Genomic DNA, 27,652 nt, shown 5'->3' with positions numbered 1-27,652 from the left:
CTATACTGGCCCTCCTTGTTTAAAGATGCTAATGTTTTTGTTAAAAAATGTGACAGGTGCCAGAGAACAGGGAACATTACAAAAAAACATGAAATGTCCCTTGTCCCAATAATGGAGGTTGAATTGTTCGATGTATGGGGCATTGATTTCATGGGGCCTTTCCCACCTTCCTTTGGAAACAAGTATATACTTGTTGCAGTTGACTATGTGTCGAAATGGGTAGAAGTTGTTGCTGCCCCCACCAATGATGCCAGGATAGTGCTGAAGTTCATCAAGAAGAATATTTTCACTCGATTTGGAACCCCTAGAGCAATTATCAGCGACGGGGGTACACATTTCGTGAACAAACAATTCCAATTGCTCCTGAAGAAATATGGAGTGCAGCACAAAATTGCCACCCCTTACCACCCACAGACCAGCGGGCAGGTAGAGGTGTCCAACAGGGAGATAAAAAAAATCCTGGAAAAGGTCGTAAACCCAGATAGAAAAGATTGGTCCAACAAATTGGATGAATCCCTATGGGCATATCGAACAGCTTATCGAACGCCCATTGGCTGCTCCCCCTATAAGTTGGTATTTGGAAAAGCGTGTCACTTGCCTCTGGAACTTCAACACAAAGCATTCTGGGCCATCACATTGCTAAACATGGATTCCAGAATGGCTGGGGAAAAGAGGCTGCTCCAGTTGGTTGAACTGGAAGAATTCCGGAGCAAGGCATATGAAAACGCCAACCTCTACAAGGAGCAGATGAAAAAGTGGCACGACAAAAAGCTTATCAAGAGAGAGTTAGAAGTTGGAGATAAAGTGCTGCTGTATCAATCCAAATTAAAACTGTTTCCTGGAAAGTTGAAATCAAGATGGTAGGGACCTTATGCAATCACTTAAGCACTTCCCAATGGAGCATTTACCATTGCTCATGAAACATCTGGAGCAACGCTCAGGGTAAATGGACACAGACTCAAAAAGTATAATAGAGGGATCAAGGAGCATGAGAAACTGACTTCTCATCTCGATGACCCAGCTGAAGTCTGACCCAAGGAGCAACAAGTCGAGCTAAGACTATAAACGAAGCGCTACTGGGAGACAACCCAGATTTATTTCTACGTCATTCTTTTTATTATTGTCTTTGTTTGAAAAAAATTAATGTGCTAACCATTGCAGGATGCTAGTTTTGGGGTTGCTCTCGAGCAGCCTGATCCCAAAAGCAAAGAGCAACCAACACTTAGAATTTGATCCCTCAATGTTGAAACCAAGTTCTAATTGGGTTGCTCCACTTGTCCCTTTTAACCCAAGGGCCTGCAATGGGCCGCATGCGAAAAAAGAGAGAGGAAACCGAGTGGCGGAAGCAACGGAAGGATAACAGCTCCACGTCGTGCTGTCACATCCCTCCAATCAAGCGAGAGTAGCAGTTTCAAAAAGAAGAAACCGTCAGAGCAGAGGACAGTTGTTTTCCCCCAGGCATTTATGTGCAGTAGACGCTCTTTCCCCCCATATCCACCACTCAGCAAAGCCACGATCACCACCATACAGAGCGTTTTAACCTTCCCATCCTCTCCTTCTTACCTTTATAAGCAAACTCAGAACTATTATTTCATTCTCATAATCTTTTCTCCTTCAACCCACAAAATCCAACCTTTACTCCTCACACCATCCCTCCTACTCAGAACATTACGCCATGACACGTCCAAAGACCATTATACCTGTTGCTTCTATCTCCAAGAAGAGGACCCGAACAGGGAAAAAGCTCAAGCCTGAGCAAACCACAGTCGACCGCACAGTCATACTAGAACGGGGCATAGTCCTCAGTAGCTCCAAACACGGAGATCTCGACCGGTGGCTGACCAAGGATATAGCAGAACTGGATTGGGAACTCTTCGTTGAGCCTCCCTCAAGAGCTCGCACCAAGTTCGGGACTGCATTCTTGGAGGGGATGAAGAAAGAAGACCTCCCAAAACTCCTCATCAGAGGCGTGAAAGTAGACTTCTCCCCTGAAGAAATCAACGAAGCATATAACACTGCTTCAGTTCCTGCTGAACAAGATGAGTTTGATAGATACTGTGCTGGCCGAGGAGATGAGGCCATAACTGGAGAAGTGCTCCGAGAAATAGGCTCAGAAGAAGCAACCTGGGGAACCAAGGAATCCATCCCTATGAAGCAACTCAAATTCGAAGCAAAGGTATGGATGCATTTTATTAACTCCCGTCTGATTCCCGTGAGCAATGACTCTAGAGTAAACTGGGAAAGAACAGTGCTGGTCTTCTGCATCTTGACTAAGAAGAAGTTTGATGTTGGGAGGATTGTCTACAAACAACTAGTGGCAAATGCACCAAGAAACTCCCTTTTTTTTCCCTTGTCTGGTCACTGAAATGTGCAAGAGGTCTGGTCTAAAGGCCAATATCCCGATTTCGGATGAAATCATTCCAGAAGGGTCGGACATTGATCAGTCCACGATAAAAAGAATCAGAGATAATGAAGGATTGGAAAGTGAGGAGGAAGAAGAAAAAGAAGAGAAAGAAGAAAAAGAAGGAAATGAGGAAGAAGAAGAAGCTGAAGTTTCGGGCAATGTGAAGGAAGAACCTCAGAAAACTCCAAGAAGGGAAAAACTTCCCTTTAAGAGAGCTCCTGCAAAGAGTGGACGAAGACAGTTCCTAGTCGAGACAACTAACATGACTCAATGTCAAACTATGTTCGGTCTCGGAGCAGACCTTCTAGCCACTCAAGTGCAAGCCTTAGAAGACACAGTTGGAAGGGAGCTGCAATCTCTGAAAGAAGCTAGCTTGCTCATTAACAAAGAAAAGGTGGCCCTGCAGAATGAACTTGACCAGATAAAAAATGCTGGACTATTGCCTTTGAAAAGGAAGATCGAGGAAGGAGAGGGATCCTCAACCTTGCAAAACACGGTGAAAGACCTGGTGAAAGCAGTGGAGATGATGAACAAGAAAATGGAAGAGAGGGAGCAAGCCCACGAAAAAAACAGAAAATACTGGAAGGAGGAGATCAGGCTCTTGAAAGATGAATTGATGAAAAGCAAAGAGGAGGAAATTCAACTCCGATTGTACTACAGAGCTCGGGATCAAATCTTCGCCAGTAACTGGGGAGAAAAATTCAAGGGACAAACTCCATATCCACCGTTTCCAAATGTCTTCCCTCCAGAAGCAATAACAAATGCTCCGTTTAGCGGAGCAAGACAAGAAACTGGAGAGCATTAAGGGTCACTATGGTGACCCCAGGTTCATTCGTTCCTTATTCTTTTTAACTTGTTTAAATCTGTTGGAATGAATGCATGAAAAGTTCTGTGGTGGAATGTTACTGACTTTGCTCTTAGATAAATGACTTCTGCGGTGTACCAGGGATTCGCCACCCTGTTTTATTTTATTTTTTTCATTGTTTTTAACTCTTGCTAAAGTTTACCGTCCTAAGTGTCCTGATCTACTGAATGATTCTTTTTGCCCAGGATTTTTCTCCTTCAGATGCCCTAAAGAGTTTACAGTTTCTAACAAAGCAACATAGAGCATCACTCTGATTTGGAGCAACACCATGCACAAAAAGCAGCACTCCAAAAATCGGAAACTCTGTTATTCAGTGGACTTATTGAGTTACCAAGGAAAGAACTTCAGACTGTTCAAATAAATTACTCTGCCCCTAATTTAAAAAAAAAAAAAAGAAGAACAAGAAGGGTCAGCTCCTCTGCTCCAAAAAATTTTTCGCTCAAAGAGCTCAAGTCATCAAGTTGAGAGCAGGAGCCGCTCAAAGAGCATGCTGTTGAAGGTCAGCCCTACGCAAAGACGAGGGTAATTGTCTTCCAGTTAAAAGACCCGAAAATAAAGAAATAGAGAAGGGAGCTAGGAAGTAAGAGAAGAAATCAAGCCAAAAAGTTCAATCCGAAAGCAACTCTGTGGGAAACTGACTAAAAGAGTGGAAGAGGTCACACACACAATGAAGCTGGTGAAACTCACAAGTCAGATGAGTGCTCTAATGAAGCAAGAGAAGGAGTTAAGTTAACTCTTAATCGATAATCTCAAGGAGCATTAACCTGTCACAAGAAGACTGTTGGTTGTGAAGGATTACTCGGGACAAGTAATATCTAGTTTTGGGGTGATGATGGTCCTCAAAAGTTGAGGCCCATTAAGTGTAAATTGTTCCACAAAACCCATGTTTGGTTATAAATCACTCCCCTCAACCTTCTTCTTTCCAAATAGAGCAACTGTTTTGAATAGTGGACCAGAGCAATACCGAAAATGGGAATTAAGGTAGATCTGGAGCAAATTTAACATTATCTTTTTCACATATGACTATTGGGTTAGTTTGCTTTGTTCAGGACACCTAAGGCCATCAGAAGGAACCACAAAATGAAGAGAGAGGAAGGAGGGTTGCGCAGAAAGGAAAAACCTGCTGTAGTACAACAGCAATCAAAGAAGGCAATGGGAAGCCGCCACGTCAGCCACAACAGAGAAGGTGGAGGTGCTACCTCTGCTACAGTACGGAAGCAAGAGAGCTGAGCAATCAAAAGCAGCCACGTCAGCTGCAGCAGAAGGAGTGGAAGTGCCTCCCTGAATCCGATACTCCTACTCACAAAGGGAGCCAAAAGCAAGGGGGACCACTTCCATTTAAGGCCAAGCTGGCATGAAGCAAGGCTACGATAGGAGAGGATTTAGACAAAGCATGACCCTTGATGAAAGGAACAATGGAGATCAAATGAAGAACCCTATAAAAGTAACAAGCAATCCTCATAAAGGGGATCATCAGCGCCCATCCTAGGACTCGTTATCTCTTTGTTTTCTTTTTGTAAAAATGCTCACTAGGAGCTAACTTCCTCTAAGTAGGTGAGGGTTCCATAGAAGTAATCCCTTTTGTCTTAGGATAACTTTGTAAGGAACACATATTTTATAAATGAATTTTGAGTTGCTCTTTGGTTTAATTTATTGATTTTGTGAAACCCTTTGGGCTGGCAACCTCATCCCGGGTCCACTCAGTTGATGAAACACTGACAAAGGCGTGTGGAGCATTCTCAAAATCCTGGGGTAGTTTAGCCTGAAGAAAGGAGGGAGAAACACCTGGAATGGGGAGCACTGCCATGTGAATCCATGCTCTTTTGAGAAGACAGCATGGTTTCCTTGCATATAACTCCAAGTACTATGGAGTAACGTGGAGAGTAGGGCCCTGCCCTCTGCTTACCTATAGCAAAACAAGGGAAGGAGCAAAATCCACTTGTAAAATATGCTACCAAGCAGGGATAACCAAAGGGATGAAAACATGGACCCGTGACACCTACTTGACTTTTTCTGAAATTAATCTTAATTCAAACTTCTATCACAACCTTTCCCTCACGATAACTAAACTGTGTTTTACCAGCTGATGCTCTTACTTTCATTTCATTGACTGCTCTTGAAGTTACTTAAATTGATGTTTTTTTTTATTCGATGACCGTGCTAAGTCATTCACTGCGCTCATCTGGTTCAGAGTGGTTAACATTGTTTAACTAGCTTCCCAGAGATTGCTCTTTGTGAAGCTTAGCTGAGAATAGTACTTTCTTTTATTGCTCCATTTTACAAATTAAGTTTCCTTTAGCGTTTCTTACTTCACAACTGCTCCCTGAGGACGATAAATCTGGGGCTACAATACCCTATATTGCTTGACACGTACGCTTGCGTATAGTTGAAGAGGGTTGCTCTTAGTCAGAATAGATTGTTCCTGTTGGCAATCCTGATTATTACTCTGCACTCTTGCTCTCAGAAAAGATATTCCCGAGCAGCTCTCAGTTCGACCAAGCAAGCGCACATTATTAACTTTAATTGCTACGCTTAGCATATTAATCCCAAGTTTTGGATTATGAAACTACATAATTTTCTAAGATTTATCATATTTTTCTTATATTTTTCTGAGCAATTTTCTGGTACGCGCTTTTCAAAGCCAGTACCGGTTTCTAGCACCAGTTCTCATTATTTGGACTTGAAACTCGTTTTGCAAGTCCTACATATTATTCTAGTAATTATCATGCACTTACTTTAATTTTTCGGGATATTTTTTCGGTACGCATTTATACTGACTAGCAGAACCGGTATCTGCACTTTTCTTCCGAAAAGCGACTTTCAGCATTCTTAATCACTTATTATGATTATTAAGCCTCATAAATAATTATTAGGGTCAATTATGGAATCATTTCCTATTTTTTCATAATTAATTAATTAAATACCGTAATTAACGGTGCGGTTCTTACAGGATGGATGATGAGTGTCATCTAGTCAACCAAACAAGCTCCAATCAGATTTGGTTGGTTGAGAGAATCAGTGAGTGAGTTGGTTCAAATTTGAATGCAACTGCTCAACGAATCTGGACCCCTTTTGGGGCTGAATAGGGGCACATAATGGCTGGCCATATGATGGTCATTGGATCTGAATTTTGACTAGGTAGAGACCTAGTCTCATCATGAGGATTCAAAGGTAGGTTGTTGGGAATTTTGAATTGCAAACAACTCCACATTTCTCTCCTCTCTTGTGCGCCACCTACATCATTGATTTAAATGAAAAATCTGATTTGATTGATTAACTCTCTCACTCTCTTGTGCGCATACTAGGGGTAAGTTCTCCTTAAGGTTTTCAAAAAGGGCCTAGCCAATTCTACTCCAATCCATTCCCACTCTTGTGAAGTTTTCATGTTGAAGACTTCACTCTTCTAAACACATTTACCTAGCCTCCTTCTTCACCTATTGAGCGCATAGCAAGCCTCTTTGTGGTGGTCAAATGGTGGCTTGACAAGAAGAGTTCTTGCATCTTGACGTGGGTGGTGTGGATTAACGTTAGAGGGTTTGAACCCTTCAAACCTTACACTGATCTCCTTGGTGTTTGAATTACAAACAAAGGTAACATCATGCTGTCTTAAAGTATGAGTCTTGATTGCATGTGTGATTCTGTATGAAAAATTTTGTTTTTCCCTCTCACATGCTTCGGCCTTTAAGGTCAAGTTACTATCAGTTCCTCTGTCTTGTTAATGACTCCCCGTGTGGAGTACCCAATGATGTGTAATGGCGTTAGTTGTCTAATTATAACTTGATTTGTTACTGACGGGCCCAATCGAGGCCATTCAAACTTTCCAGATATCTGCGTGAAAAGGATTACAATGCATAGCTATTTTCAAAAACCCCTCAATTCCTTTTTCGAATTCATCTCGTAATACACCTCCACACCCTGCTCTAGAAGGTGGGAAATTTAATTGAACCATCGAAGTTGAGTTTGATCCAACCCCTCTCAGGAGTGGGCAAAAAAATTTTAGCGTGCCAAATAATAAAACCCATTAAATCTTCACTTATTTCTCTCATTCTTTCTACAACAAAAAATTCAACAACACCAAGCTAGTGCCAAGGGGGTTGGATCATTTGCTTCTTCTTTATCCTTTTGAGCTTGTTCATCCTTTCTTGTAGAAACTTCAACTTCCTCTTTTTCTAGCTCTTCATTCCTTGTAGTGATAACATTGCATTGCTCCTTTGACACTGCATTGCTCCTTTCTTGACTCATCTCAGCTAGTTGTCTTGAAAGTTGGCCAATTTGAGTCTCCAAGTTCCGGATGGAAGCATATTGGTTCTTATGGTAAGCTCTTGTTTCATTCATGAAGACATCAGTATTCTGAATGTGATCATTGATGGTCTTAGAAAGCTGCAACATTGCTTTCTCCAATTCTGATGGCTTTTTATGTGGAAGGGGAGGAGGATGCAGGTAATTGTTGGATTTATAATCCAAACATCCCCCTTGATTTTTCCTTTGAAAGTTGCTTTCCTGGGCACCATTCTGATTCCTTTGAAAGCTTTGGGTATTCTGTGGTGGCCTTGGATCATACCAAACTCCATTGACCTGGAACGGTTCAGCTCTTATGAGTGTTGGGCACTCATTAGTCTCATGCTCCCCTTTGCAGTACTCACAGTTAAGTAAATTAACTTGAGCTGTTGAGACTTGCATCTTATCTAGCTTGGCATTCATACTGGCTAGCTGTTGAGAGATCATCTTCTGCTCAGCTAATGACGCATCATTGTTCCCCAGTTGTATAAGTCCTTTCTTTGACTGAACAGATTGGGCTGCCATAGACGCATTCTCATTCCTTGCCATAAAATCAATCAGCTCTAAGGTTTCAGCTGCTGTCTTCTTTCCTATGGTTCCACCAGTTGCACCATTGACAATCATTCTGAAGTCTGGTGTCATCCCATTATAGAAGACTCTAACCGTCTTTGTGTTTGGCAAGTCATATTGGGGGCACTTCCGGATCAGTTCCTGGAATCTGGTCCAGGCTGCACACAAAGTTCTCTCCCAGTTGTTGAGTGAAGTTGGTAATTTCATTTACCAACTTGTTGTACTTTTCCATAGAAAAGTGCTCAACACTCCCATGTTCTGATGCTACTGGGAGCTTGTCGATCCAACCATCTGAGAGTTTTCCCGGTCACAGCAAACGGGAACAATCAGAGTCTGATCGCATCATCTGATACTCCGTGGTGTTTGGTTGTATCACAGATTCTTATGAGTCTGTCTATGAAGTCATGAGGATATTCATAGTCCTCCCCACCAAACTGAGTTTTCTCCACCAATGTGATCAGTGATGGATGGATGTCATAGTTGTTGGCATTAATCGGTGGCTTCACAATGCTGGAATTGGGCCTTGTAAACAATGGAGCCAAGACTGACTCCATCAACTCTTCTTTCGGTTGTGGATTGGCTTCTGCCATCTCTAATTCTACCTCAAATTGTGAAGTAGAAGTTTATGCTTGCCTCCTCTGCTTGGTAAGTTGTCTTATCCTTCTTTCAGCCCTTTCTATTTCTGGATCGTAGATCAAAGTTTCAGGATTAACTGTACCACGCATAAACTAAAGCAAACAGATTAGTAACACAAAATCTAATCAAGAAAATCAAAAGTTATTAATAAACTTGGCGTATTCAATCCCCGGCAACGACGCCAAAAACTTGTTGCACAGTCGGCAAGTGTACCGATCGTACCAAGTAATAAAATGATGAGTAGAGTATCGTCTCCACGAGGGTTGAGGCACCGAAGTTATTATAACTATTCCTCTCTTGTTGGATTAATAAAAGTGGTTTTAAGAACAAATGTGGTTTGTGAAATGAATAAGCACAATTTAGGAAAATGTAAATGATTCAAAAGTTCTTTTAGAATTCAAGAACAAAAGATTGAAGGTTGAGAAAAATGTTTGAGAAAATATTGCGGTAAAGGGAAACAAACACCTTTACAATCCTCACCTTGCAACTTGGATTACATTTACGTTTACTTATTCAATTGATCAAACGATTAATCATCTTTTATATGATTAGTTAAGCCCTAATTTCTTAGTGACTTTAACCTTATTAACTCTATTAGAATCATAATCCCTTAGAAATCCCTTTTCAAGTTAACCCTTAGAATCAATGAATTTTTAACGTTTGCGGTTCATGTAGCCTATCTCTAGTGCATACATGAACAGTTGTCTTACCCTTTGTCAGGAATTAGAATTATAATGTCCCTATTGAAAATCCTAACCCTCGCAATCCTAATAGATTGATCAGTTCCAATAGAATTATAGAACGAAGAACAAGGCAAGATAAATTCAATTAAATAGATAAACATAAACTTCAACCAAACTACAAGGGGTTCACATCAAGGGTTGTGACCCTTACCACAATAATAATAACTAGCCAGACATATTCATGTATGACAAAATCAATACAAAAGAAAATAAAATTCAGAACCTAAAGAAGAGAAAGAAGATGAAGAACTTTCGTCTTAATCGTTCGAATCTTTGAAACTCCAAGAAGCTCCCAATAATTCTCCCTCTCTTTTTTGTTTTTCTCTTCCTTGTTGTTAAAAAGTGCCTTCTCCTTGTGTTTCTGATCTTTTTATTAGGTTTTAGGAAAACCTCCTTTCAATTGCTCTCCAATTGGGCCTCTTTTTTGAGTAATTCACATTAGATTAAAATTAAAAAGTATCACCCGCGCACTTTGCACCAACTCTGGCGCACTTTGCATGATAAAATAGAGGGAAAGCTGTCAAATGGCGCACTTTGCGCCAGGTCCCGTGCAAAGTGCGCCAATCCCGCGCACAATGCGCCACCTCCAGCGCATTTTGCGCCAAGATACAGGGACGAATTGGATCAAATGGCGCATTTTACGCCAAGTCCCGCGCAAAGTGCGCCAGCTGGAAAAATGCACTTCTCTCATTCACTTCTTTTTTTGGCGTTTCCTGCTATTAAAACACATAAATTGAGTGAGAGAATGATTAAGGAGGAATAATCAATATTTCTTGCATTTATGACTTGTTTTCACACATTTATGATTAATTCCTTGCTTCTTTTAAGTTAGAAAGCATCATATGCTAGACGCATATCAGTACTCACAGTGAAGTGCATACCGAAAAGAATTTTTTTGTTTAGGCTCAAAAATCTCACGGCTATAGGTATGCAATTCAGTTAATTATACTCTTTCTCAAATACTCATACTGTAATTTTAATATTTCTCCTAACTCTTATACTTACTCAATCAATGCTTATTCACAAAATAAAACAGTATAAGTCATCACACAATGAATTAATTTAATTGACTAGTTCCCTATTAATTCTCCATTGGTATACAGTTCTAACTTTTAACAACAAATCAATCAAGAGAAGAAAAGAAAAATTGAATAGAAATTAAAAAGAAGAAGAAAGAAAGCTCCTTGTTTTTTTTTTAAAATTAACGCGTAATAGGGATCATGGCTGACTACTAGTTTGTGATGGTGGTGCTCTCCAATCCTAAATATAAAATTTGGTTGTCCTCAGCAATAACTGCATATTAGAAACAAGGAGCATGAACAATAAAAATAAATAGTAGCATCAGAAAATTGTCAAAATACATCACCGTGGAGATCAGAAATTAAAACTAAAGAAATAAGATAAAATAAAAAGAACCAAAACAAAATGACACCAAAAATAAAAATAAAAGAAAACAAGAAAATTTGTTGGGCTGCCTCCCAACGAGCGCGTATCTAACGTCATTATCTTGACATTGACAGATGATCGAGGTAACTTATAGCAAAGATCCAAAACCGGATTTGTTCCCTTGGTCATAGTCGTCTTCTTGGTTTTCTTTATCTTTACCTTGTGTTTGTTTTTAGTTCTTAATAAATGAAGATTTTTAAGTCTTGTTATTCCACCTCTGTAACGCCCGACCGCTTCAAGAATCAATGACTATCCCCACATACTAACACGAGACTTTTCAGTGTGCTTTTTCCTCACTCGCACACTTCCTGGGAAAATCTCTCAGGAGGTCATCCATCCTAGAATTTCTCCAAGTCAAGCATGCTTAACTATGGAGTTCTTCTGTTCCTGGCTACCGAAAAGTAGATGCATCTTGTTAGTATAGGTAGTACCAATTAATTCTTATAAGCTATCACAAACTGTGCAGTCTCTCATACCTGCACAGTCTTTAGAATCCCTCTATTTTGGGTGTCGATTAGATTCATTCGTTCATGTAACCCTCTATTGGAAGCCTGTCAAGAGCCGCTTCTTGTCCATGCCCTTTTGCACCGGCGATCACTTCCCGCCCTCGTCAGTCCTCAGAGATGTTAAAACCTCCTTTGTCCTCAACAAATTGTTCATATAAATCTGAGGATAAGTATCTAACTGATGGAGAATTAATTATAAAAGCAGATATATTTATCTGGTCTTCGTCCACCTCGCGAATCACCTCATCCTTTAACTCAACTACCACTACATCTGTAATGGCCAATAATGGTGCTTCCAAAAAGTGAGAAATAGTGGGGTTCTCATACATATCAATTACTGCAAAACTATCTGTGTATGCAACGTTGCTCACCTTGATTAGCACATTTTTAGCAATACAAACAAACGCTTGAATAACGTGCTCAGGAAATTGCAAAGTCATCTTCGCGGACCTTATATGCTTTATTCTCATTTTCTCCAATAAGGTCATTGGCCTTTGATTCACAGTGGTCTCAACATCATATAAAGTTTGCTCAATATATATGTCTTCCATGGGGTGAGAATGTCAGTGCTTCTTTCATTGGATACCTCACTTGAAATCAAAAGAATAGTTTTCTCGCAATCTTGCTCATATGAAGATCTTATCTCTAGCACCTCATAGCCTGCATCCTCTTCAGTTCTATACTCTTCCATTTCTAGGGTTTCATTATGATACTACATGAGGGTAATTCCCATTGGAGAGGGGGTCTCTTCTGTATAAATTTCATCCACTTGTTTTTCCCTTATTTCATAATATTCTTCATCTTCGGATTCTTATTTTGCAACAGATTCCTCCTCAGTTTTGGATTCTTCAATAGCTTTCTCCATATCTTGATCTTCCGAGTGCAAATTTCCCTCAATATATTCAGTGAGTTGCTCAGGATCTCCTGTGGATGCCTTTTGGTTTTGAACAAAGATCTAATCTCTTGCTTGAACAATGTCTCCAATTTAGTCAGACGTAAGAGTGCCTTTTCCCAATGAGAGAGGGTATTTTGTTGTTCTATACACGTCTCTTGAGCTAGAATGGATGTCTCCTCCTTAACCCCTTTCTCAACTACTGGTTAGGCCTTGAGTGCTTGATATTCATCGTAAATCGTTTTCTCGATCAGTACTAGAGCTTCTTCAGGTTTTCTCAGATAAAGTGGTCTTCCAGTTGCTAAATCTAAATTTATTCTTGAAAGTGGAAACAAACGGTTACAAAAAATGTGAGCCACTTGCCAATCTTTATAAAGGTGATCCGAGCATTTTGTCTATAATCCTTTAAGTCTAGCCCAAGCTTGATGTAAATATTCTCCTTTCTTGAGTCTTGGCTTCATTCTTGACTTGTTCAATTTTATTGATCCATTAAAACTTTAATTCAACACTTTAAACCTGAAAATATTATAAAAAGAAACCGTAATCATGTCCAAACTTTAAAACCTTTTATTGTTTAACATTTAATTAATTTTCACTGTGTTCTTTAACAAATTTGATAAGCCATGTTTTATAAAAAAAGTTTTAAAAGTCACAACTGTTTTTTTGTTTTTAGAATCAAATTTTAGAAAACATGTATGAGTTGTTTTTACTTTTTGTTTTGACTATTAACTTTAAAAATATATTTATTTCCATAACTATTCTACAAAACAGTTTTAAGAACAAAAAAATCAGAACACAATCAAATAAACCATGTGTCACTTCTTTCCTTTACTCTTTATTTTATCATATTTGTGTGTGTGGTCACTTCTTTCCTTTGCTCTTTATTTTATCATATTTGTGTGTATGTTTTTAAAGGAAAAATGTTTATCGTTTTAAAAGAAGGTCATTTTAGTTAAAACTAATTTTTTTTTAGAATTTAAATTTAAAAAAACCGTCCACTTTTCCCCCTTTTGATGTCCATCATGTATCTTTTTCTCTTACTTTAAAGGACATAATTTTATATCATTTAAAAGGACAAACACCAAACCCTTTTTTAAATTGTAAAAATTTCAATAAACTTAATTCATCGTCCTCTTAAATTCATATGGAACCAACACCAATGAGTCTGTCGTGAAATTTTTAGCATTGAGATCAAATTTATGATTTATTTATTTCATATTTTTTGAAATTTAAAATAAATTATATTGTCTAAATTCATTCTTGGAGTAATTATAATTGTTTAGTTAAAGCTTAAAATTTTAAATGTTAATGAAAGTAATTTATCAATATGTTGAATATAGTTAGCTTAAAAGTATTGAGTTTTGATTCTCAGAGTGTGAGTTTGAATAGCTTTTTAAAGCACAGTCCCCATTTTCATAATATTTGAGACTCTCATGCCTCTCAAATCCCAATAACTCACCCGGTAGTACTTTTTATTATTTTTTAGTCTCATATACTATCTTCTCATTTAATAAATAATTATCTAATTTTTTAAAATATAATTAAGTGCTAAATGTTTGGTAGTATTTGAGAGCGAACAAAATAATTTTCAACGTATATTTTGGTAATTTTTCAATTGTATCCCACAAATAATTATAAAAAATTAAAAAATTTATTCTTAAGGAATAAAAATGAAATTTATTTCCCTTCATTTACTTATCTTCATTTTTTAAATTATAAAATATCAATATATTCTAAGATATTAATTACTTTTAATTTTTTATTTAGTATTCTAAATTTTAAATTCTTTAACATATATGGCACTGCCATACCGCTTCATATCACAACACACTACCGTTGAGGTGCTTTTGACTAGTAAATGTGGCTGTCGGCGTCGATGGTGAGAGAGAAAGAAGAGATGGATGGGCGGTGAGATGTTGTGGCTTGCAAAAGTGGTGCTTGGTCGGCGAGGTTAATGACGGGATGATAGAGGAAGACGATGATGACTTTGGTGGAAGGAGAGGGGAGCTGGCAGGGTCGATTGTGAGAGACTTGCTTGTGGGTCGGTTTTTGTAGATTTAGCGTTGGTGGATGCTAGTGGTCGAAGGGTTGGGGTTTTTGTGGGATGAAATTGGTGATGGCCACAGAGGTTTGTGGCGAAGAAGATGATATTTAGAGTTTCAATGAAAGGTGGAACGGTAATTTGTGAGAGGGAATGAGGTTTGTCGGTGGTGGTTTGGTTGGGCACGGTGTTGGATATGTGGTTCGTCGATGAAGATGTGAGGTGATGGGTTGCTTTTAAGGTGGTTCTCGAGGTCGGTGGTTGAGAGAAATATTTTTTTTTTTTTTTGAAAAAGGGTTGAGTATGACGAATGAGAAAGCAAAAACAAAAAGTGATTCTCTTTTTGTGCCATGGTAAAGAGAAGCTAATTTACAAAAAAAAAAAAAAGAGAAGCTAATTTTTTTCTTTTTTTTTTATTCCCCAGCACAAAATTTAAACCGGTTTATCCCGAGAACAAAAGAATAAACTGGTTTTTTTCCAAATGTTGTTTGTATCCGTTTCTTTTCCAGGGTACAGAAATAAAAAAAATTGATACTCTGATGGTTGTCATGAATATCCTAAATACCCCACTCACATAAAACTCATTCAGTGCATTCATTTTAGCGTAACATTTTTCTTATGTTGCATATGAAAAGTATTATCTTTTACACTCATATTTTTTAAATGGGTCCCACAATTTTTTTTTGCTATTCTTCAATTCTTTTCTCTTTCCTATTTATTGTTCGAGTATAAGATAATACTTTTCTTATGCAATATAAGAAAAGTATTACCCTTTATTTTAATTAGTGGTGTTCGTCAACCGATTCAAACCGCGATAACCGAACCGAAAAACCAAAAACCGAATAAACCAAAAATTGAGAAATCGAAAACTGAAAAAACTCGCAAATTTTGATTGGATTGGATCGGTTTTCAGATTGGTTAATGAAAACCGATACAATCCAAACTGATCCAATATATTAATTCCCCTCTACTTACTTGGGCCTTTCCCCAATCATAGCCCAAAAATTTCTAAACTTAAGACCCATTAACCCATCAACTAAACTCAAGAAAAAATTTAGTCGCATCTCATCAACAAAATTTCATCTGCGTAGAGCTTCATATCTCATTGTCAAAAGAATAAAAATTATATTATCGTTTACTGATGCTTTTGTATTTCAAAAAATAAATAAATTTACAAAGCCGATATATACAAAAGATGTTATTTGCAAAATAATCATGAATTTTTTTTTATAATTTTCAAATAAATCGATCCAATCCAAACCGATTTTTTTTTGGATTGGATCGGATAGGATTTGAAAAAAAATCCAAACCGAATGGATGATTACATGATCAAATCAAATGTATTGGATTAGATGATTTTTGCTTCCAAAATCGATCCAATTTAGACCGCGAACAGCCGAACACCCCTAGTTTTAATATGTGGTAAATTTATGTTTCTAATTTCAATGGATAAGTATCGATTATTGGCGCAACGAGTGTCACCCGTGTTATCAAACTCAAACTAGGTATTGGCTCGATCCGAGTATTCGGCTAATGAGTCATCGATTTAATGAATAGATCATTTCAATCGCTTGAATTAAATATATATAATAAAATATAATAAATATAATATTAGAAGAATTATAATTAATAAATAAAGGTAATTTAATGATAAATGCTATAAATTATAATTCGATCTAGATTCAAATCTTGATGATATTTTATAAGAATATTTTCAAAATACCATGAAACCAATTTTGTTTTTAAAAAAATCAGTATTAGTTAAATCCAGTTTAGGATCAATTCACTAAATTTATACCAAATCGAATATATAACGGGTTCACTACCTAAATTGCTCTAATTAGGGACATTCTTTATGGGGCTCTTTGACCCATTTGGGGTTTTTTTCCACTTTAATTTTTCAATTTGGTACACGATTCACGATATTTATCAATGGGGGGTCGTTGAGTGACGTGAGGGGGACCCAGCGGCACTGAGTGCCGCGAACCACCCCCGCGTCACTCACACATTCAATTTTTTCTTTCTAATTGAGTGACGCCCCCTCCCCTGGGGAACTCATAGGATTGTGTCAAGTGGCACAATCTCGTTAGTCCCGTTACCGTAAAATTTCGGAAGGTAATAACTTTTGATTTGAGTATCCAAATCAAATGATTTTTTTTATTTCATATAACTTTTCGAGATCTACACAATGACACCTCATTTGATATATTTTATCTCTCACAAACATAGTTCGAATTGTAAAAGTGTAGAACTATTGTTGCAAATTTAAACTATATTGATGGAAGATGAAATATGTCAAATGATGTGTCATTGCGCAGATCTCGAAAAGTTATGTGAAATAAAAAAAATCATTTGATTTAAATACTCAAGTCAAAAGTTATTGTCTTCCGAAATTTTACTGTAACAGAACTAACGAGATTGTGCCACGTGGCACAATCCTATGAGTTTTCCAAGAAAAGAGAATCGTCACTCAATTGAAAAAAAAATGTGTTAGTGACGCGGCGGTGGTTCGCTGGGTCCCCCTCGCGTCACTCAACAACCCCCTATTGATAAATAGTTAAATACTATTAATTAAATATCAAATTGATATATTAAAATCTCAAAAAAAATCCCAATGAATCAAAGAGCCCTCTTTATGGATTAACCGATGGAGCTCTTAATTTTCTACTTATTCAATTGTATTACTGCCAACAAAACTACCACGATTTGTTGATAGGAACGGTTTTTATAAGACGGTATAGAAACCTTAGTCACTTTTCTAACGTTGTCTTTCATCATCTCTCATCCATGAATGATGAATCTCGTACGACACATACACATCTACCCTACAAAGGCGTTTTTATTTTGTTTTCCCTGTTTAACAATGGTCAAGGTCAATGCCTCAGCAAACGCCACGTGATCATCGTTTGCCTATCAGCATCACGATGACGAAAATGCCCTCGGCCAACAGTCAACACTCTTCATCCACGATCTGTCCTTTCTGGTCACACCATTTTCTCCCACAAAAACCATTCCCATTCGCAGCAACAGCACAACACAACACACAACACTCATCATCATCATCATCATCACACAATGGACGGTCACGGTGGGCCTGGGTCCAACAGAGCCGAAGCTGAACGGTGGCTTTACACAGCCAACAAGCTCCTCACCGCACGTGACCTGCACGGGGCCCGCTCATTCGCCATCCGGGCCCGAGAATCCGACCCGAGATTCGACGCAACTGAGCTCCTCCTCGCCGTCATCGACACACTCCTCGCCGGCGAGTCTCGGATCAACGACCACCTCGACTTGTACTCCATCCTCCAAGTCCTCCGGTACACTCAGAACATCGAGCACATCGCCGCCCAGTACCGCCGCCTGGTCATCCTCCTTGACCCTCACCGTAACCCCTTCGCCTTCTCCAGTCACGCCTTCACGCTCGTCCATGACGCGTGGACCGTACTCTCCAACCCAACAAAGAAGGCACTATACGACAACCAACTCAGATTGCTCACCGAACCCCCTCCTCCTCCTCCACCTCCTCCACCTCCCCCTCCCCCTCCCCCTGCTCCGCCGATTCAGAACCCTACGTCCAATATCGTTAGGGTCGTTGCTGAGGAAGACAGGCCGAGTCACGACAATGTGACCGAGTCGACTCGGACGAGTGAGACCGAAGGGAGAAGTTTCTGGACGGCGTGTCCGTACTGTTACGTCATGTACGAGTACCCGAAGGTGTACGAGGAGTGTACCCTCCGCTGCCAGAGTTGCCGGAGGGGGTTCCATGCGGTGGTGGTGAGGTCACCGCCTTCGTCTTCTTTGACCGGGGATGATAAAGATGGTTCCTTTTGCAGTTGGGGATTTTTCCCTGTAGGGTTTTCTGGCAATTTCAAGGATATCGGTGGGTCTTCTTCCAAGTGGAACCCTTTTTCTCCTTTGTTTCCTTGCTCTTTGAGAGGAGATTCCAATAAGCCTCGTAAAAAGGATTGGGTTTTTTATGACGATGATGCTTCTGCGGAGTTCGTGGATCTTTCCGACACGACGGAGGAGGATTCCGATGACTGGGACTGGCGGCGCGGGAAGAGGAAGGAGAGGAAGGAGAGGAAGAGGGGAAGGAGAAAAGGCTCTGCTGGTGCTGGTGTTAGTGGTAAAAGGACACCAATTGAGAGACCTAGGAGGGGGATTCATAATAGTGATGGGCATGCTAATGTGGATAATGGTGAGGCTGTTGATGGTGCCTCTGCAGGGTCAAATGCTGCAAGGCCGGAATCTAGCAAGAAAGCAGTATTGGTTAGTTCCAGGAGGAGGGGTGCAGGAAACTTGGGCAAGTTGGATTTGAATGTGGAATTTAGCAATGAGGTGGAAGAGCCTGCCCCTGAAGTGAATGAAGGGAATGTGAATGGGAATGTTACTGGAAATGGGAATGCTGAGGATAATATAGAAGGGATTGGGTTTTTTGAGGGGCTTGATGAATTCCTGAGTAGTTTACCCATTCTCAATGTTGTTGCGGATGAAAAGGTTAAGGGTCAATAGTCCTGTAGGCGTCTGCTTTCTGTTGTTGTAGATTTACTTGTAGGTTGGTACCTGTCGCACAAAATGATGTTGAGCTGTTGTGAATTGTTGTCATGTTTTGTCTTATAATAATTTGCGGCAATAGCTCCTTATTTTGTTTTGAACTATCCAAGGAGCTTTACTTTATCTCATGTAGATTGTAGTTGTTCTGTGGTGGAAGGATGTATTACTCATTGAATCACACACTCACACTAATGACACATGAGAGCTTGGTTTGGAGTTGTACTTGACCCTTAAACTCTGAACTGTGTGTGTGTCAGTCATCTTTCTTATATGTAGGTAACCGTAGTTGTTAGCTATACCTTGTACGCAAAACATTTCCCTAATCGATATAGGTGTTTCGTTTTATGTTCATGTTTTGTTGATTCATATAGCCCAATTCCTACCTAACGAGATCATAACGCTTGGGTTTTTTATTTTTGTTTTTATAGTGGTGATTATTCTACTCTGTTCTTCTTTGGTATTTCTCTGGCTTTACTCTTGTTTTGTAAGGTGAAGATTCTTTGAAATAAGTTATCGTTTGTAATTGTTTCTCTCTGGTCAATGTGTTAAAATGTTGTAAATGGAAATGTTGAAAGAAGCTGAAATTTTCTCAAGAAGCTTTTATTTTGGAGTATTAGTTGAGCTCTCCCTGAGGATTATGCTGTTTTGTCTATGTCTAGTCTTTTCTTTCATTTCATCCTGGTTAGTTCTTCGTCCTTTTCTTCCAGGCTTAAACATAGAACTAGTGTTTTTTACGAAGCAATAACTGGGTGTGGTAATACCCGTTAGGTCTTTGGCACTGTTAACTGCTTGTGTAGTTTAAGGACACTCACATTTACTAGAGATTGCTTATGGTTTGTCTACTTGCCTCAGCTTTTCAAAATGTCAACTAATTTGGATTTGCCTATGAATCCAGCAGGGTATGTGTTTGGTATATTATTTTAATATTTACCTGTGAACTGTTTATACTAGGTGCTGCTTATCCTTTTCAATTATCCTTTTCAAATTGTAGGTGCGCCCTCATTTGGTTGTGTGCTTTAATTCCCTTTCAGAAATAGACCGCTATAGTAATATCTCCTTGGGTAATGGTTATTAAAGCTTACACTTGGCTCAGATGCTGCATCTTTCTAGGTGCTTTAAGCATTCTGTTTGTAGTCCTCTACTTGATCTCAGACTTGGGAAGGAGTATATAATGATTATTGATACAAGTCATGGACAGGGATCACAGCAGGTGCCTTACTGAGTTCGGAAAGAATGGCCTTCCTATGCTTATTTGTTTTGTTGATCCGTCTGCAATTTTCCCTTAGTTGCATGTAGCATTTTTTTTCTTCTAAAAGGGATTGTTAGTTGTATTTTTTGTTTTCATAAACATCTGTCAGGATGCCTTCAAGGTGAGATTGGCTTATACACTATGCTTTATGAAGTGTTAAGAGTGTCTCTTCTCCCTGAAAATTCTGATATTGGACAAGTTCTATGGTAGTGCTACAATAAGAATTGCACATCCAATTCTGTTTTGGCTCCGCCAAAGTACCGGCGGTCACGGCCCCATATTCACAATTCTGATAGACTTGTAATTCTAAAGTAGTCGATCTATGTAAATATATCTAATTGAGTTACCTTAAGGGATAGAAGAAATAAAAAAAAAATGAAGATACCACTAGTTAGGGGTGTTAACGAGCCGAGCTTTGGTCTTAACGGGCCGACTGTGTTCAAATGTGTCAGACTGGTCTTAATCTGTTACCTGTTACGAATATAATATCAGCCTGTGGCATGACTCATTTATAAAAAATAAAAGTCTTGCTTAGCTTGTTAGCCTGTTTAAAAAAAATAAGATAACAAAAATTTATCCAAACAAAATATATAATCAACAGCATTAGTAATTCTATAAATATTCATAAATTTAATGTATATACAAATAGCATAATATAAAATAAAATCATTTAAAAAGTCTGTTTAATTAATAAAATGGGATGAAATGAATTGAGAAGAGAGAAGTCTGTTTAATTAATAAAATGGGATGAAATGAATTGAGAAGAGAGAAGGCTATCACAAGTAGTATAAAAAATAAAAAAATAAAAAATAATAATATATTAGGCAAGCCAGAGAGGCTCTAAGGCCGAGCTTTTGAATTGGAGCTTGAGACTTTTTTATTAAACGAGTTTTTATACACGTTCAAACCTGGATTCAACAATTAATTTTAGACATATAATCTCAGACCTTCACAAGTCGAGCCAAAAGCCCCGTAAGACTTCTGGCCCGCACCTCTACCACTGGTTACCTCATAAGTCAGATATCGCCGACTATAGTTTTGAGTTATTCACTTATTACTATGTATGCTTTCTTCTTCGCTAAACCCATTCACTACAAGCAAGGTCAACACAAGGGGACGTGTAATCAAATTGGGGCCGTCGATACCTTTTATGGGCCCCCACTGCTGTTGTACTAACTAGGTTCCGCACAAGAAAATAATAAGGCCCAGATAGAACATCATAATTTGGATAGGCCTGCTATTTGGGCTCAGATTATTTAGTCTGTCGATTTCTCTGGACCGAGTCTAGTTTTGTAAATCCACTATTGCCTAACCAAATAACAAGGCTCGAATTGTTTGACTCCTCTAACTTCCTCATTTAAAGAGTGCTTTTGTTTGAGCTTTTATATTATATATATGGGCAATATTATTTTATAGAGGTGTAAGAATAATAAGGGCGAGTTTTAAACTAGGGGTAAGGTTGTTCCTTCTAACTCAAGGGTTATATAGTTTTGTGCACTGGAATTTGCCCATTAGTATAAGAATAATAAATGTTATATCAAATTTTAATTATTAATATATTTTTAGCTAATGATTTTAATTTATTATTTACGGGATCATTAGATGCAAGCAAGATCAAATGATTAAAATTTAGAGTTTAATTGCAAAATTATTTTGGCCCAATATACACACACAAGTTGACTTAGACATTTTTTACTTGTAACATCGAAATCTGGGGAAAAAACAAACAAAAAAAAGAAAATAGAGAGGAATGAGATTACTTCCAACGGGAATATGGTGGACTGGTGGTGAATGAGCTGGAGCCTGGAAGTATCAGGTGGCATTTGCACAATTTTTTTGGAAAGGGAGAACTATTCCGGGGGTAGCACTTCTCTTTTGAGAGTAGCATAAAGGGTTATGTTTATCTCATTTTACATGAGATAAACATCTCTCCTACACACACAAAAAAGGTTGGGTCCCACCACTTTTTTTTTCTCTCTCCTCTTACATGTGGGTCCCACTTATACTTTTATTTCTACAACATGAGGTAATTCTTTTCCTACAACATAAAAAAAATATATCCCTAGCATAAAATACTAGCGAAGGAGTTGTAATGGTGCATATTTTAATTTTAAAAAAGATAATTCATTTGAACTTACGATATAATATATCTTTTCCATGTTGAAAATAAATAAATTAATAACAGCTAAATTATGTTGAATCTAATAATTGGAGATGCAAATATTATACGACCTCGTTTGATGAATATGATAGGATAATTGTAGGATATGATATGAGGCTCATAGAAGTAGGAAATGATATGAGGCTGATAAGCCTATATGATGTCTTGTGTTTGATGAACACTTAATTAGCAATCTGATAAGATTATGTAAAAGGAGAAAAGAGAGAGAAAAAATAAAATATAATGCAATAAATATAAATATATTAAGTAGCGTGGGGATAGATTGGATAACGTAAGGATATATTAGGTATCCAATATTGATATCTTATCCTATTGAATTCTAAACCAGCTCCCCCCATAGGATAAGAAATCATGTATTAAATAGGATAAAATGAGACAATAAGATAAACTAATCATATTCTATTGACCTACCAAATAAGAGATAAAAGTAAGATATGATAAATTATCTTATCCTATCTTCTTTATCAAGCAGTACAAAACGCGCTTTATAAGTATAATGCCACAGATAAATAAAGGACATTTTTATTAAGACGAATGCATCAATACAGTCGTGTACGATTAAACAGCATCATATTAGCATCAAATAAAGTTAGACTATGCTAAGTTTACAAATCAATATAATTATTTACCTTTACCTATCTGGCACCATTTATTGTTTCCTTTTTTTGGAATTTCCATTTTCACGACATATCATACGCATATGCATCTATATTCCAGAACTTACCACTAATTTAATGGCCCTTTGGGGCGTGATAGGTCAGAAAGTCAAAAGCGTAAATTGATGGAATCATGGGGAACTTGTGGTGGTTGTGCAAAAGAATATATATATTTTTTGATCCCCCCCTTACTTAAAAACCTTGGTTTCTCCGTCTTTCTTGGAGACAACACAACACAACACAACACAATACATGTTTACTCACGTAACCAACAACTTTACCCACCGTACTTTTTATTACTTTTGATTCCCAAACATGATTGTTTTTTTCAGTTCCCAATTTTCATTTGAGTTTGAGCTCTCCAATGGCAGTTCCTACCCCAATCTCCTTTTCAACTGACCCGTTTGCTTCCAAGTCTCTCCCTTTATCCTCCTCCACTTATTGCATTGAGCTTAGGACATCAACGGTATTCTTCTATTCTCGCATGACGCTCATTTTTGTTCTTTTTTTTTTTCTTTTCTGTGAATGAGCTACTTATAGTGACACTGCTGTGGCAGATCTTTGGTCGTACGCTGAAAACTGGGAAAATTGAGCAAACCCATTTCAGATTGTTGACGGCTTTAAGGTTTGTGGCCAACTTTCTATGCTTACTTGCCGAGTCTTGTGTGAATTTTCTTCCATTTCCGGGATTTTCATTTTTAGCTAGTGTAATTTTTTGAAACCCCATTGTCTAGAGTTGAGAAATAATTATTTGGAAAGAAAATATATAGGGGAGGACTCATTTGATCTTTACTATGCTTCTAGGTTCTATTTGTAAATATTGATTTACCAAAATAAATAAATAAATGAAAATGACTGTAAACTTTGGATCACCCCTAAACAGTGAGTAAATTGCATATTTTAGAAGGGAAACTAAGTTTTCTGATCTCTTGCTGAATAGGGTTGCAGACCTGCAGTTTCATTCTGCTTAATTGCATATTGCAATCTTCTCTAAACAACTCCAAATATTTTAATCACTATTCTATAAATAAGATTTATGTTTTTGTGTAATCAGAGTCCGAAGCTGTCATTTTCATTCTTTGTAATCTGTATGTGCGCGCTCTGATTCTAATACTTGATTAATTTACGGTTTCTGTAGCTATTCCTTAGAAGTAAGAAGTAGGATCGGTTAACTGAATTATTCTTTTGTAATGAAATCCATTGGAACCTTTTTTTTATGTGGCTTCTATACCTTGTTCTAATTTTTGCAGAAGTCAAGGTTTCACTTTAAAGGCTTCTATGGGGCCACCAGGATTTACAAAGCAACTTAATAACACCAAGCCAGAGACTTTAGCTGAAGCTGATGGGTGTGATATATTTAATGATCTGAAGGATAGGTTTTTAAGTTTTAAGAAGAATAAATATATGTAAGCTTCAGAAAAGCCCTGTTCAGAAATGCTCATTTCTGATGCCTAAAATGATGAAGAAACTTATTTGATGTTGATTCTGTTTTCTGGCAGGACAAACATTGAACACTTTGAAAGTCTTGCAAAGGCTCAAGCACCAAAGGTAATTGTTGTCTCTCGTTCTCTCTACCCTTCCTTTTGGCTAAGCTTTTAGTTGTTTATTGATTTGTGTTTTGTTGCTTATTCCTTTCAGTCCATTTGTTCAATTTGTCTACTGAAGCATTAACAAAGTAAGTATTCTTTACTAACAATTCGCAGAACAGTTCATGGTTATTGCCTGTGCAGATTCTCGGGTATGCCCCTCAAATATTTTGGGATTTCAACCTGGAGAAGCATTCATGATTCGCAATGTTGCTAACTTGGTTCCTCCCTTTGAGGTATGAGTCTCCCTGCTACTGATTTATTTGGTTGTCTGCATTTACAATTTTATTATCATTGCTAAATGGTGAATAAAAGAGATACCTTTTTCTAATTCCTTTTGCTTGATACAGAGTGGACCCTCAGAAACAAATGCTGCACTAGAATTTGCTGTAAACTCCCTTCAGGTAAGCATTTTATTACCTACGACATACAAGGAAGGTTTTATCATCAACCAATAACATAAAGTCATATGGCGTTCCTTCTAATAGTTAGGGCTTGCAAGAAACATTTGTAGAATATTTGAGTGTATAAGATTCTAATAGCTTTCTTAGTGGCTGGTCAGAAAACACTAAGATTTGTACTTATTTTTGAGGAGAGACAAAATTATTTTCATTGCAGGTTAAGAACATCTTAGTCATTGGCCACAGCTGCTGTGGGGGTATACGTGCCCTTATGAGTATGCAGGATGATGCCAATGCAAGGTGCTTTATTCTAGTTGCTGGTTGTCCTTTTGCTTCCATTGGTAAAAATGTTCTATACATTTCTCACTTGAATTTTTAATTCCTTGTAGCTTTATAAAAAGTTGGGTAGTTCTTGGGAAGAATGCAAGAATAAAAACCGAGGCTGCTGCTTCCAACCTTAGCTTTGATGAGCAGTGCAGGCATTGTGAGAAGGTGATATTTTTTGTTCTTAGATTTGAATGTGTAATTTGGCTGTTGAAATATCAAAAAGTTGAATGATATGAACTGTCCGCGAATAGGGCTAGATGATTTATGGTTTTCCCCCGAGATTGGAGGGGGTGGGTGGTACACACTACTGGTATTTAAACAGAAGTAATCTTGAAGCCATATCTGCAGTTTCTTCTAATGTGATTTTGGTGAATATATACCTTTTTTATGTATTATTTTTCACTTTTGCATTTTGTTCATCCTCTCCTCAGTTTTGGATTTTTTTGGCTAAAAATATTGGATTGTGATGAAAAATTTGGGATTACCAACTTGAAGGCATATGTTGATATTGGGTTCTAAAGCTTCGAAGGAAAAAATATCAGGCAAGATTAGTGCCCTGATGGTTCTCATGATTTCTTTGAAACAAACCCTCTCCTATTTTGCTTTCTGACAGTCCTGACTCCTTAGCCTGAGTTCATGTTAGGAATTCAAACATCTATCATATTTTTCCCTTGTGAAAATAGGATCTGCATTCCTCAAAACAAAACAACATGAGTATTTTTGTTTGAATTCTTTCTTCTTTGGTTTACATTGAGTGTCTCAAGTAGTATCATGTTCTGTTTCTTATTGCTTGATATGATCAAACTAATAGGAGTCATGCAAATGTTAATCCATAAAGAAGTTGATTATGTCGAATACTTTCAAGTTTTAATTCTTTTAAGTGATTTTTGTACAGGAATCACTTAACCATTCGTTATTAAACCTACTTACTTACCCATGGATAGAAGAAAAGGTGACGAAGGAAGAACTCTTTATTCATGGTGGTTACTACGACTTCATTGACTGTTCATTTGAGAAATGGACATTGGATTACAGGGGAACCAAAATGGAGGAAAATGGAAGAATTTCTGCCAAAAATAAAATATTTTGGTGCTGAGTATTTACTTCTTTTTTTCTATATAATGTATCCTATTGCTTTTCTAAATTTTGTACTAATAGGACTTTAGAAGCATAGGCTGAATTAAATAAGAGACTGCGAACCCCAATAAGATTGGAACAAAGGTGATATTGATGTTGATTTTATGAAATATTCTAATTCAATTGATTTGAACAAACCCCTACCATTTCTCGTATTTGTGTATTAGTGATTTTTGAAAAACTTTTGAGGTCAACGTACTATGGGCATGTGAGCTAGTGATGGAAATTTTCTTCTTTGTACTCTTTTGATGATAACAAGTGGGATATGTTTCTTTAGGTGGAAATGGCGCCGTGTATTTGTTATATGATTCCCTCCTTTCCAATTTTTTTCTCTTTATAATCAATGTGATTTTTGTAAACGTTGTTTGAATCAAGAGTTCCTTCTCGACTAATGCACCATCTCACTTAAGAACTGGCGTAGTTACTAACCATTCGGAACGCTCTGAAAAATTCCTATCTACCAAGTGAAAAAAGAAAAAGAAGATTTGTTCGCCAAGCCCTTGTATGAATATCATTGTCAAATGCATGTAAAAACTACAGACAGGAACCCAGTCATCTACTCTCAAAAATCGTAAACCTTATAGACTTTACATATGTTTCGGTTTTCTTCTTTCAAATCACTGAACCAAATAACTCTGCCTTTAATCTCATGATTAGTGACCTAACCAGCATTCAGTACTAGTAACAATCACATAGCATGAGCACTCTCTCTCTCTCTCGCTTTTGGTGCATACTCTTTTCTTTGTTTGAGTTGGATGATAAGTACATTGAAGATCTTAGGCCTGAAGCTTAACAAATTTTCCTACCCATTTTTGTTCATTGCTTATGCAAACCTTTTAGATAGTAACCTAGCCCGGGCAGCCTAGTCATCCATAGTTGAAGTAGGGTTGAACGCTGATAATAATAGTCACACTCACACCAATCACTCTTTGATTATGATGTATGTAAGGTGCTCTGAGTTTTTTAACTGGGGAAGTCTTTGATGAAAATAGTGAGAGGGACTTGGTTTCATGATATTCGTTGAGTTCGGTTACTCAAAATAGGTTATGCAAGGGAGGAGATGGGTGGTTTGTTGTGAAAACACAATGGCCCTAAACTCCTGATTAGGTAGTATGTACGCAAAATGTGGTGATTTGATATCGGCTAGGAGTTATCTTCTTCAGTATGACAGAAAAAGAT

The 27,652-nt window shown here is 37.8% G+C and overlaps 4 protein-coding genes across 5 annotated transcripts; 3 read left to right on the top strand and 1 right to left on the bottom strand.

The window, feature by feature from the left end:
• The first annotated feature begins 645 nt into the window (after nucleotides 1-645).
• Nucleotides 646-1,233, top strand: LOC133308786 (uncharacterized). Its single transcript, XM_061509486.1, has 3 exons — nucleotides 646-860; nucleotides 942-1,026; nucleotides 1,162-1,233. Exons 1-3 carry the CDS (start codon nucleotides 646-648, stop codon nucleotides 1,231-1,233), a joined length of 372 nt encoding a protein of 123 aa, XP_061365470.1.
• A 6,101-nt stretch (nucleotides 1,234-7,334) lies between these two features.
• LOC133308785 (uncharacterized) lies at nucleotides 7,335-8,189 on the bottom strand. Its single transcript, XM_061509485.1, has one exon. It carries the CDS (start codon nucleotides 8,187-8,189, stop codon nucleotides 7,335-7,337), a length of 855 nt encoding a protein of 284 aa, XP_061365469.1.
• A 9,170-nt stretch (nucleotides 8,190-17,359) lies between these two features.
• On the top strand, nucleotides 17,360-20,348 carry LOC133308770 (uncharacterized). Of its 2 annotated transcripts, none has more exons than XM_061509468.1 (2): nucleotides 17,360-17,963; nucleotides 18,033-20,348. In XM_061509468.1, exons 1-2 carry the CDS (start codon nucleotides 17,457-17,459, stop codon nucleotides 18,891-18,893), a joined length of 1,368 nt encoding a protein of 455 aa, XP_061365452.1. In that variant the 5' UTR covers nucleotides 17,360-17,456; the 3' UTR covers nucleotides 18,894-20,348. The 2 variants fall into 2 exon arrangements, 1 of the variants encoding a protein (XP_061365452.1); XR_009751223.1 differs by having other exon boundaries at nucleotides 17,361-19,834; nucleotides 19,927-20,347.
• Nucleotides 20,349-23,235: 2,887 nt separating this feature from the next.
• LOC133308769 (beta carbonic anhydrase 5, chloroplastic-like) lies at nucleotides 23,236-26,703 on the top strand. The gene is made up of 9 exons (XM_061509467.1): nucleotides 23,236-23,488; nucleotides 23,580-23,647; nucleotides 24,273-24,428; nucleotides 24,522-24,570; nucleotides 24,731-24,844; nucleotides 24,959-25,012; nucleotides 25,227-25,309; nucleotides 25,399-25,501; nucleotides 26,232-26,703. Exons 1-9 carry the CDS (start codon nucleotides 23,387-23,389, stop codon nucleotides 26,430-26,432), a joined length of 930 nt encoding a protein of 309 aa, XP_061365451.1. The 5' UTR covers nucleotides 23,236-23,386; the 3' UTR covers nucleotides 26,433-26,703.
• Nucleotides 26,704-27,652: the final 949 nt, after the last annotated feature.

The sequence above is a fragment of the Gastrolobium bilobum genome, unplaced genomic scaffold (genome assembly GCF_033153095.1).
Source record: "Gastrolobium bilobum isolate Gb01-03AN ecotype WA unplaced genomic scaffold, APGP_CSIRO_Gbil_v1 utg5107, whole genome shotgun sequence".
NCBI lineage: Eukaryota > Viridiplantae > Streptophyta > Magnoliopsida > Fabales > Fabaceae > Gastrolobium > Gastrolobium bilobum.
Note: the sequence above shows the minus strand (reverse complement) of the source record. Positions and strands in the feature narration are given on the sequence as shown.